General features: G+C 33.0%; 1 protein-coding gene across 1 annotated transcript in view; it reads right to left on the bottom strand.

The window, feature by feature from the left end:
- Positions 1–1,378: 1,378 nt before the first annotated feature.
- LOC100548539 (cadherin-9-like) overlaps positions 1,379–12,735 on the bottom strand; it is a 29,123-nt gene continuing 17,766 nt past the window's right edge. The window contains exons 2-7 of the mRNA XM_010708471.1: positions 10,766–10,885; positions 8,403–8,570; positions 4,677–4,864; positions 3,164–3,417; positions 2,467–2,603; positions 1,379–1,587 (exon numbers count right to left, since the gene is read on the bottom strand). Coding sequence (XP_010706773.1) covers positions 1,394–1,587; positions 2,467–2,603; positions 3,164–3,417; positions 4,677–4,864; positions 8,403–8,570; positions 10,766–10,885 — 1,061 coding nt within the window. The 3' untranslated portion in view covers positions 1,379–1,393. The remainder of the gene's footprint in view (positions 1,588–2,466; positions 2,604–3,163; positions 3,418–4,676; positions 4,865–8,402; positions 8,571–10,765; positions 10,886–12,735) is intronic.

Raw genomic sequence — 12,735 nt, 5'->3', positions numbered from 1 at the left:
AAAAAAGAGATTGTAGCTCATAAAACAAAAATATGAGGGTTCAATAATTGGAAGTTGAGAGAAAGGCTTTTCACATTCTATAAGTATTGAACTATACACTTATATGACAATTAATGTTGTCGACTATGTTCTGATCATAAGCTTCAGTTGTTTTGAAAGATGTACCTTGTTCATTTTTCTGATATTTTAATTTCCTCCGCTGTTTTAATTAAATTCACCGCTGCCTTTGATATGCATATTTATCTATGTACATCATTCGTATCAAAGGAAAATCATAGAATCATAGAATGGTTTGGGGTGGAAGGGACTTTTAAGATCATCTATTTCCAACCTCTCTATTATAGGCAGGGACACCTCAAAGTAGACCAAGTATCATTTACGCTGTTTTCAGTACAGTCATTGTGGCCTTGGTAAATACGAATAACTCTGGACAGAGAACAAAGTTAAAAATAATATATTTTCTGATGCATGTCCATGTTTTTCAGTCCTGTAAAGTCTTTGAGTTTTGTGTAGTTAGTATGCTCAAAAGACAGAAAGAAAGATCCAGAATTCTGTCCTGGCCTCTCTACTGCAGCACAAACAAACACAAATTTCCTTTAGGGAAAATAATGATCTGAAGTCTTTTCTTCCTTTCAAAGATGAGTGAGGAAATAAGTCAGGATTCAAATGTGGACTTAAGCACAAGCTAGAGTGACAATTTCAGGGTACATAATCTGATACTGTATCCAGTTATTTGGTATGAACTTGGTAAGTACTTTCAGAATTAGAAATTAGCAAAACGTTATCTTCCTTCACAAGATTTAAAACAGAAAAGCTGACAGATGTTATCATAAATAGACATTGATTCTAATTTTCTTTCATAAATCTTATCATCTTTTTAGATAATTACAGAGTTTATCAAATAATTTTAAAAGGGATGTACATGAGTTTTGCTCACATTCAGCTCAATTCAGAATTTAATAAAACTTGCAATGAAAACAGTTACATTAGCTTTATTTATTCATGTACTTATGCATTTTTTATTTAAAAGATTTTTTTTTTTATTCTACATCTCCTTTACTAGAGCATAGTAAAAAGTTTTCCTGTGTTTATGTACTTGAAGGTGTGGCTATGTCAACTAAGGCTTTGAAAAACTTCCCAAAGGAAATGGAGTTATGAGAGAGTACAAAGATTTCTGTAGCATTATGCATAAGTAGATCCAAAAAATATTTTCTGATATTAAGGATGAAAAAACACTCTAAATAAATATTTCTTTATATTATGTGATATTATATTAACATAAACTCCTCCATCTTTATCCCTTAAAATCTTTTTGTAAACAAGTGGTAGCTACTGTAGTAGGCAGGGAATAAAGAGGTTGTTGGTTTGATTTGCAGTTGTTGAAATGTAGACATTATGAAGTCTCTGTTATGATATTCCTTAATAGTTTCAATAAAATTCTCAAATAACAAAAATATTCACTTACCTGTCCTGCTTTTGCATTTTCGCAGACAAATGTTTCATAGTATTTGGCAAATTCTGGTGCGTGATCGTTTATGTCTAAAATCCGGATGAAGACAGGTATCTGGCTACTTTGTTTAGGATTATCTGGAACAAGAACATGATTACAATGTACTGTGTACAATGCAAAGTTTTGTACAACAGAATTTGTGAAAAGACTTGAATTTTTTTTTTTTCCACCAATAGACACTGGAAATACTCATCTTCATAACAGGAAAACAATTATCCTTAACTTTCTACTCTTGTATTTTGCATAGGATTAAAAGCCCTAACAATATTTGAAAATTTTTCTTCTATTATACTACTTGAATTTTGAAATAATAGTAAGTCCGCTTAAAAGATTTGCATAATTGGCCACTGAGTTGTTACTGACGTTTGACTTGTATTCCATACACTGGTGAAGCAAATGATTCATTTCAAGGGCTGTTTCCCGAGACAGAGCTGTCAAGAACATTTAGAGTCAACTAAAGAAGGAGAAAAAAGGTATTGTCCCTTCTCAAAAAGTAAAATCACAAAGTGGATCTGTGTAGATATTAAAAGCAGTTAGTATTGGCAAGCTTGACATCTGACACCAGGCTATAGTCGGAGATGACTCATGCGCTATATTTATTGAAAATGGAGGCAATATTTGATCTTACAGTGAAGGAGTGTTGTGTGAGGAAAAGGTAACAATCTTTCTAAAAATTAGAAAATTTTCCTCTGATGCCTGTTATTTGTTGGCTGAGATACATTGCTTCTACAGTAAATGGTTTGCAGGGAATTCTCAGGAAACCAGTTTTGTTCAGTCTGAGAATTCCAAACTATCTTTCCACAAATGGGCAAAGATAATCTTTAAGTTGATACACATATAAAGATACTCTATGTATTGACAATATTTGAGGAAGGGCAAGCCTACATCATAAATACTGTAGTATTCCAGTCTTGTTCAGATCCAATATGCTTCTTAGGCAAATTACTCCAACTTACTGATTTCAGTTGCTATGACAGTGATGTTGTGCCAGGGCTCTTCTTCCCGGTCAAGTGGCTTTGAGATGAATAAGGATCCATTTCCTGAATAGATGTTGAATATTCTATCCAGGTCAGTGTGTCGATCCACAGAATATCTGTTAAGATATGTTACAACTGAGCTTCATTGTTTCTTGATACAGTCTCCAGTTTACTTTACAGCCACCTATAAACATTTTGTGAGTTTAACTGTAGTTAATCAAGAATGTTTTCTATACAGGTAGTCCTAAGCTTTTCTGTAACTGCCACAGGAATGCAGTGTGTTACAAATACAGAGAAAAATCTTTTTTAAGACTAATTGAGTGGAATGAAGGGCAAATTAATTATGTGGACTGTTTATTAGATTGTTATTCAAAATTATGTTTGAACTTGCAAAGTGAACGATGAAATAAAACTAAAAATGAGTGTTCTTAGATAATATTTTTGCAGTGTAATTCTTGGAGAATCCAGCCATCAAATGACATACATTTCAGGTGTAGTTATCACTTCATAACTGCTTGCCATCACAAGTTCCCATAGATGTTTCTCTGTTGAACATTTTTCAATTACTCCTATGAGCTTAATTACATAGCTGCGCCACTGTTCTATTGCATTCTCATCACGCTTTGCATGAGATTTAACCAATATTTAAAGCATTTAACAACGTGTCATGACTTACTTTATTGTATTTTTTGTTATATCTGGATCTTGGGCTACAACCTGCCCAATAATGCTTCCTTCCTTGGCATCTTCATCTACTTCTATTAAATATGAGGATCTGCTGAACACTGGAGGTTCGTCTATATCTTCTACAGAAATTTTGACCAGAGCTGTGTCTTTGAATGGCCCCAGCTGAAGAAAACGAGGATCCAGATGAGTGTTTGTTGCTTCCACTCTTAAGGTGTATAATATTTTCTTTTCAAAATCCAGCTGCTAGGGAGCAAATAATATTAATAAAGAAAATTGTGTCATTTTACAAGAAATGTGAGTCAGCTTTACAATGATGGATTAAATGTTTAAGCATTTTTCAGAGAAAAAAAAGTCTCAAAATTGTAATGCATCTTGGGGAAGATGGCATTTTCTAAGTATAAGAAAAAATGAGAATTATTTAGGAAAGCAAGACAACTATGATCCCTTTTCCTACAACTTGTTCAGATTCATAGAAGCCCCGGAGGATTTATCTATATAAAAATAGAAAGAGAGAAAGAAACAGGCAAGATGTACTCCTTCCACAAGTAGGAGATGCAAATGTCCTTATTTTTCTCATCCTTATGGAACAAAAGCACTTATCTCAGTTCTTTAAGTCACTCTGCCCTATTACCACTCTCCTGTCTCCTCCCTTATTATCATACTCCTGCTTGTATCTGGGAGCAACTCAGATACAACTTATTCCTACCCTCCATATTCCACAGTGAAAAGAAAAAATGCAAGATCTGATTTCCTGCCTATGTGTATATTTATATGTATACATATATATACATAGATATATGCACACGTGCACACAGAAATGAACACATATACAGTTTCCATATAAGTATATTTGTATTACATATACATATAGCGATTTACTGCTACTGATCATTTAAGAACAGAACTAAAAACAATGTTCATATTTCAACAGTCTGAACCATAAAAAGCACCAAACTAATCTGTCAGAGATGGCATTTTGAGTTAAATTTCTCTCTCTTTGCTCTTAAGACCTCAGTTGACATAATACCTAGGAATTGAAGTTTCACCAAGGCTGGACTTAAACCGAAACAGATTTAAGGTTCTGGGTGTACTGGATTTTCAAACAGATTACAGAGTAACAGGCTGTAGATGTAAGATCATCAAACTGCAGGTGAGCCTCCAACCTTTGTGAGTACTACTGCACCATTCAGCTGACAAACCCCACTGCAAACTGAACCCCTCCAGGTTCACACAGCCCTAATTTGAAAGTACTGTGTGAGATTACATATATTGAGCAGACAGCTGCCACTGAAATATTGCTTTATGTGAAGCGACATGCCAGTAAATTTCCCTCGAGACTTGAAAATAACAGATATCTGCTGAAGAAAGAGAAGAACAAAACTAATAGAACAACTCCTTGGCAGCTTTGACCCCTTGTGAGATCTACCCTCCCTTACCCTGGAAAAATAACCACAACACCTGGAGAGCTAAGTACATATAAAAGAGAAGGAGAAAAAATAAACCTTTTTGACAGTTATAATCCCTTCCTGTGTATCCTTGTCAGTGACGATATCAAACACGTCTGATCCATCCCCATTGGAGATACTATACTCAATCTCTGCATTTTCACCCAGATCAGGGTCATTGGCTTTAATCCTGCCAAGAGGAGTCCCGGGTGGTGCAGATTCAGGAGAGCTGAACTGGTAGGTGCCTGGAAGAGCAAAGTCAAACTTTTTATTTTAAGAAACTTTGTTCTTCTGAATAATAAACACCCTCAATTTCTCCTCGATTTTTTAAAATTACACAAAGAAAAATGCCATTAGTCATTATACTAAACTTATACAAAACAGGGCTTGGAGTTGATTGACAAACTGTCACAAAAATTTCAAATGATTCTTTAAAGCCATTTAGTACTGTGTTTTTAATGTTTTTAATACTGGAACAGAGAAGCTCAATAATATGGCAGTGATTCTAATGCTGATTCGTTAACTATTCTTCTTCCTCAGTTCTCCAGAAAGGTTGCCAGATATATCTGTAAGTAGCAGATTTTGTTTTATTCCTCAAGGCAGAAGAGCTGTAGCAAAGCAGGAGGCTAAGATAGAATAGGCTATACTTTTCCTCTTTTGATATTTTGAAACTTATATTCATTTCAGGTGTTCTATCTAAAACAATTCATTTATCCATTATTGTTAATACATAATAAAGAGTCACAGTAAAGAGAATTTGGATACATGTTCATATTAATTGCTATAGTTAATTAAAATACAGATACTTTTAGATTTTCTTTAATTTACTCTGCACATACTTTTTGTACTCTTTCAGTGGTTGGTGTCATTTAATGTTTTCATAATCAGGTTTTGCTAGAAAGAATTCTGATTACACAGACATTTTAATCTTTCCTATGTATATGAAATGTGAATATATATGTATTTTCTGACAACATTCACCATAAAAATCTTACTATTATGACATGCTATAGCATAAAAAGTATTAATCAGATGGTTTTCTGACCAGTAAGAACTAGACAATGAAGATTCCTCACCACTGGCAAGACATAAGCATTTCTAAATCAATATTTTCTGTTATTTGCTAGAGAATATTTCACACACACACACACACACACACATATATATATATACACACAGCATTTTCCATGCAAATTTCCAGAATCTGAGGTTTTTTGAGCTATTTTCTGATGTAAATAAACATGAAATTACTGTGTAATAATACTGGAAAAAATAGCTTAAAATTATTGATCTGACAAATTATCTTAGGCAAAATGCAAAAATATTGTTTGAAGGGTCTAAAAATTGTATTAACCTGAAGTACAGTACAGAAAAGTATATTTCTTTTAATTAGCCTATTAGCTGTTTCCTGTATTGACACATGCTTTGCTTTCATTAAAGATCCTTGCAGAGTCCTAAAGGTTTATTTTATGCAAAAAGGCCATAGTAGACATCTGAGTGCTGATTCAAAATGTACAGAGTACAAAACATTGTCTCTGGAAATACCCTATAATTATATAGATGTATAACAACATGGAAGCTGATGCTTGATGCTAAATTTTATTTATTGTTACAAAATTGCTATTTAAGTGAAAGCTCAGCAATAGACTCTTAGACTGCAATCCACACAGACTAGAATAAACGTTATTCCCTTAAAGAAAGCTGTAAATGTGAAGAAAGTTAGGACTCTTGGCAGCTAAACATAAGTTTGAAGGCTTACTCAAATTCAAAGGATTGTCAGGTGAGCTGAGAATACTGTAAGAATGGATTTAATCATTCCACTTATGGCTTCTTCCAGAATAAACAACTCCCTCAATTGTTTTTGCATCTGAAAACACTCCTTATTTTTGTGGTTCCACCTAAGTACTATATAATTTTGAGATGTGAGATGGCTAGTTTGATTTAGAGTACAATTGAATTCAGGATATGTAAGATTTTCATTAGTGTGCCATATACATATACATTCAGCATTTAAATTTGCTTATGTTTTTCAAGTGTGAATAACATTGAACATTTCAGGAAATAAAACAAAACATAAAATGTTTCTTGTTATTGCAATCCAAATATCCAGTACTTCACAGTGCTCTTCAGATATTTCTATATATCTGGTTTCCCTAGAAATTTTGAAAATCACCCTGTTGAGGAGAAAGAAAATAGAAAGGAAGGGTCATCAAGAAAATGAAATTTACTCCCCTGAAGACATCCCATAGCAATTCACGTATGGCCAATCTATGTTCTTCAGTGATATTCTATGTAGAAAGCTACATGGCATATTCTATGAAGCATCAAATTGTGTGAATTTCTTTATAGTTATGTACCAGAACCAGAGGTAATAATAATTATCAGAACTTCTATAGACTTCAGGCTTCAGCTAATCTTTCAAGAGCATCGTTAAGGAATGAAGGCTAGGGAGACTGAGAATCTAACATCACTTTGAAGTTCTGGTCATCATTCATTTTATTGTTTTATATAATTTTGTTTTGTTTAATTTTATTTAATTTTATTCAGCAACAAAGCTTAGAATGGGCTACACTGCACTCTAATTTAGGTTCAGGAATTCCTGTTTGCCAAAGTACTGTAGGCTGTAAAGTAGTATCCTCTCCTAAAATCAAGCAGAAAAATTGGTTGAAAACTGTACTGATTATGAATTCAAATTATCTTTCTGTATAAGACCCATGGTACTTTCTTTCCCCTCTCTTTTTAAACACAAACACAAGTAGGAAGAATGGAAGCAAGCTTCAAGATTCCTTTCTCCCACTCTGAGTTTTCTAACATTTTAAAGAATCTGTTCTAGGCTGACGTGTTTATACTGTTTTGAGTGTACTTATTGCCATAGTGCTGAAGTACTTTTCAAGTTTCTGTAAGTATGGGAGAGAGTTCAGCCTTGTTTGTTCATTCTTTGGTGAATTTGTAAAGAGAGTCAGTCAGGTCTCTAATCAGTGCCAACAAGCAATTCAAATTTTACAACATGGACATTCTTCCAGAAGACACTGAGGCTGTAAATTTATTATATTTGTAGCCTGTCAAGCAGTTAGTAGACACTGACTGAAACAACAAGGAACTGGATTTAAACCACTAGCCTAGAATGAAAGGATTTGTAGTATTTCATGAAGCTTTCTATATTGTGCATTTTTCTATTGTTTGTCAAATTCATTACACAGAGACAGTTTTGAAAACCTCAGTTGTGTGTCAAATACTGACTAGATTATACAAAGTAGTTTATATCAGGAATTACGTACAGACTACAAGTACCTGAAGCAAATACTTCCAGCAAAGCATGTCTCCTGACCAACTCTGCCTGTGCAAGGTGGTATATAAGAAAATTTGGTGAACTACTTGGCTAAACATTAAGGGCATGTAAACTCAATCCTAGATTTTGTTATTAAATTTCAGTAAAGGTTGTGAAAACACTACAGTTACCCAAGTCTGTTGTTACAGCTAATGTTCCTATGAGCAGAGTAAGAAGGTGGAATAAACTTATAGTTGCAGAAAATATTTTGACATTTAAAAAAAAAGATTCACTTTGCCTTTTTGACACTGCAACAAAAAAACAAACACAACAGTGGGCCGGTATTTATATTAAAACAACAAATAAATAAACAAATAAATAATCAATTAACCAAATAAACAAATAAACAAATAAATAAATAAAAGGGAAGAGAAAAAAGTTCGCAGAAGGTGACAGTGAAGCAAATGATTTAGAGAATTTCATTGGAAAGCAACAGAACTCTTAGTGCTCCATACTCTGAGGAAATCGAGGTGGATTGTCATTGACATCAGTCAGTGTGATGTTAACTGTGGTGGTCCCTGATAGTCCTCCCATCTGGCCTCCCATGTCTTTGGCCTGGATGACCACTTGATACTGTTCCCTGTTTTCTCTGCTCATATCCGGTAGAGCAGTTTTGATTATGCCTTAGAGAAAAGAGAAAAAAGAGACACAGAGTAGAAGGCACACTTTAAACTCTGATTTTTCAAATGTATAGAAATAAAAGAAATATATTATTCATTGTTTCTAATATTCTAATTCTTTCAATGGCAAAATTATGTTTGTTGAATTAATAAACTTTTTTTCAGCTGCCACAGCTATTATTTTAATGCAATATAAAATTTCCATCCCTGTAGAGGGTTTGATATTATAGCATAATGATGAACTCTGTCATGTCCCGGTTTCATTATTTCAAACTTTAATAGATCCATAGATTTTAAAGACCAGTGGGGGCGATGACAGTCAACCAGGACTATAGCTAATGAAGAATTGGAAAAGACTATAAAGCTAATGCTGGAAAACATTTTTACATAGCACACAAAAAACTCAGGTGATAAAATAAAAATCTCCTACCCTGAAGAAAGATAATAAATCCTCTTGAGATCCAGAACACAAAGAGTCTTTCCATTAAAGTAGATATATGCACATTTTAGAATACAAGCAGAGTTGCTGGGTGGTGGGGGTTTTTTTGTTTGTTTGTTTTTTGTTTGTTTGTTTTGTTTATTTAAAATATAGTGGTTTTGCAGGACTGAAGTGGTGATTACTTTCTCCGTTGAAGTGGAAGAATTTAAATAGTTTCTTTTTTCCCTTGGGGGATTCAAATGCCTGCCTTTTCTTTTTCAGAGGAAGACACTCATTACCATTACATGTATTTTTTGTTTGTTTGTTTGTTTGTTTGCTTTTAAATCTACAGAGTTCCCCCTCCCGAAAGGATAGTGAAACAAGACAAAAAAAACAAAACCCAAAATTCTCTAGTGTAGTTCTGGCATTTATATCTGATTCAGAGTTACTGGGTTCTGACTACCGTAACTCAGCATGTTAATGAGTGCAACATTAAAAAGAAAAATGGATAAAAATGAAGGTAATCCCAAAATCAAAGATGAGCTCTCAGATATTCCCCAAACTTTCTACCTTCTTCAAAACCTGCTAACCTTGGATAATGAACTATCATTGTCCCTCTTCCTTGCTTCTGTATGATAAAGTTAAGAAGATATGGAGAAAAAGAAAGAAACTTCATTCCATATTAGGAGTTATTCTCCCTTAATTTCCTGTATATATAATGTCCTTGCTGAATTGCAAAAAGTAATTGTTTCAAAAATAAATTAGCCATAATCTGAGTATGCCCATTAGACTAGGAACTTCATGGACTCTGGAAAAAATTTCACTTAAATTTTGGATACTTATACCAGAATGAGTTTGATAATATGAGACATGGTAGTGCAATGGATGCAAAGTTTTGTATGTGTTAATATGAACTGTTTCTTTTTGATTTCAGTAGCTTTATGTTTTTTTGATTTGATGTTTTATGGGGCACAATTTTGTGGCCCATGGTAAAAGTACAGGGAAGAGTGCATGCCTCTTGAAACTGCCTTGAAACCGAGTACTGTATTAGTATTCTTCTTGAAATTAAAAATAAAATAAAATAAAATAAAGATTGATCTTTGTTAATAACCAAAGTTATTAACCAAAGTTCACACTGGTCTTTCTTCCTTGTGCTTGACCATTTCCCACATAACAGTGAAAAGGATTTCTCTTCATGCTTTAAGGCCCTAAGTAATGTACTAATGGTTCTTACTTCAATTCTGCTGGAGTCGAAGTATAGCTTCAAAAACGTTTTGACATAAAAATTGTAATTTAACAAGAATCTGTCATAAACTTTTACAGATAGTTTATTTATCTCTGGAGATACTTTTTTATCTCATGGTCTGAAATTTTCCATGTGTATATATGCATATGTATATCTACATATGCACATATTTATATATATATACATACACTTAAAGATGAACCAGATGAAATCCCAGAAACTGATGTAAAATAAAGTTTTAAAACATGAATCTTTGGGCTCCTTTCAATAATCTACACTCTAAACAATTGACCTTAGATTTAATAATTGTCTTCCATAAGCTGTATTCATATCAAACAACGAAATTATTCTTCCAAAACAATGTTATTTTACCAGAAAAGATATACTTTCATGGATCACAACTTCCATCTGTAAAAAGATTGTCTGCTTTATGTCAAGTTATATCATGCAATATTTAAATAAAAGTGAAAAATATCTTCATCCTTGTATCTACTCTCTGTCATTTCAAAAACCAGAACCTTGTGAGTTGCTAACCTGTTTCTGGATCCACTGAGAAATATGGCTGTCCCTGAAGAATACTGTACACCACTTTGGCACTATTTCCGTAGTTGGCATCATCAGCATCTGTGGCTGTCACTTGAATAACAGATGTACCTAAATGGGCACCAAACAAGGAATTAAAGAATTCTAAGAAGGCACATATTTCTTAGAAATCATATATAGTATTTTCAGAACTGGATTCAGTAAAAAGTCAACATCTGATAGATAAATCCAGTATTATCATCCTCAGGCAAAAAGTAAAATAAGTCATATCTTTCCTATGTCTAAAACTAAAATCAGTATCACTTAAACTTCATGATTCAGATAAACATTAGAAATTTACAAGGAATGGCACATGCCTTTGAAAAACAGTAAAGTACTAATTTTTTTCTTGAAATGAAATAGTTTTTAAGATGGGCTTTTGGCTAACATGGCCTCAGTAGAGACTGTACACTTAAAAACTAGGAATCTGCTATGTGAAAAATGCTATTATGACTTTCAAGTTTGGCTTAAATAATACACTAACTTTATTTTCTGTTTAGAAGACAACCTCAAAATATCTGAAGTCAAACTTAAAAAAATATTCTGTCTCAATCTAATTTTTAAAATGATTTTGTAAAAATTAGTTACATTTTGCAAAAACATATGATGTCGTACTTTTTTTCATCCTTATTAAAATTATCCAACTATCTGGCAAATAACTTTTGTTAAACCATAAGTACATTTTTTTTTAATAAATATTTATTTTGAATGAAAATTGTTTCCCGAAGTCCTCTGATCACAATTAGAGTATAGGCTATATGAGATTAAAAAAAACAAACCTGAGACAATTCATGGTTTAGAAGCAAATGGAAGCTTTTGTAAAGCCCTATATAATAACAGTTAAAATATAGTATTTTTAAAATATAATTTATATATATATAAATCTTCTTCTCAAGTTTTTATTCTAAGCAATTTTCAAGATATCAGTATGCATTTTGCTAACCTAATCTAGAGCTGACAAATTTCGGCATAAATGCAGGCAGTCTAACAGCTAAAACCGTAAAGATTTTTAACTTTTTATCAAGGGCTGATGGCTGACTGAGAAAAAGCTCTTTACTATGCTTCTGGATAAGTATTGTTGGTATATCTCACTTTTCTTAATTTAAAAAAAAAAAAAAAAGGTCAAGTGAGCTCAGTCCACTTAAATGAAAACACTTCCTATTCCCTTTTTTTTTTTTCTTTTTTTTTTCTCGCTTATCCTTAGATACTTTAGATTGCAGTTCATTCCGATAACTTCTGGTCATGTAGCCTTCCTGAGCTATAAAACTGGAAGGTGTTCAGTCACGTGAGATGTTGAAGTGCATGATTTCTACTTTGGCTAGGGTAAGAAGAAATATGAGAGCACGTTAAGTCCTGTTATATGTATCTCTTTCCTCATAGTACATAACAAGAGTTTGCACATAATTTTACCTACATAAACTACCTAAACTGTCCTTTCTATTTTAGGTTATCTGAACAGCATAACTAGAGGAGAGGAATACTTTTCCCTGCAACAAATCAGTAGAATAGGTTGTAAAAAGGCTTTGTCACAATGTATCAAACACTGAAGAAGCTTTTTGCAGTTAGCAATCTAGATTATTTTTGGCTAGTTTTACAGAGGTCTCCTGTGTGCCAAGGTGAACTACAAAAATAATCCTGAAACAGTGAATATTTATGGACAATTTTATCTCTAATAGTGTTCAGCTGAACTGTTTATCTGGGTGTAAAATAAAAAGTATTCTTTGCAAAATTCCGTAAGATCTATCTGCTTTAAAAACAAAACAAAAACAAACAACAACAACAACAACAACAAAAACAGATAAATTAAAGCTCATGCCTAGTCCCAGTCTTGGGACTGAGACAGAGTACGGTCATAAAAACTGAATGCACATTAACTTCTTTTCCCCTACTTTCCTGTTCATCTAAGGGAAAAAAAAAAAAAA

Source organism: Meleagris gallopavo, chromosome 3, assembly GCF_000146605.3.
Source record: "Meleagris gallopavo isolate NT-WF06-2002-E0010 breed Aviagen turkey brand Nicholas breeding stock chromosome 3, Turkey_5.1, whole genome shotgun sequence".
Taxonomy (NCBI): Eukaryota; Metazoa; Chordata; class Aves; order Galliformes; family Phasianidae; genus Meleagris; species Meleagris gallopavo.
The sequence above is the reverse complement of the archived record's forward strand: the minus strand, read 5'-3'. Positions and strand labels throughout refer to the sequence as shown.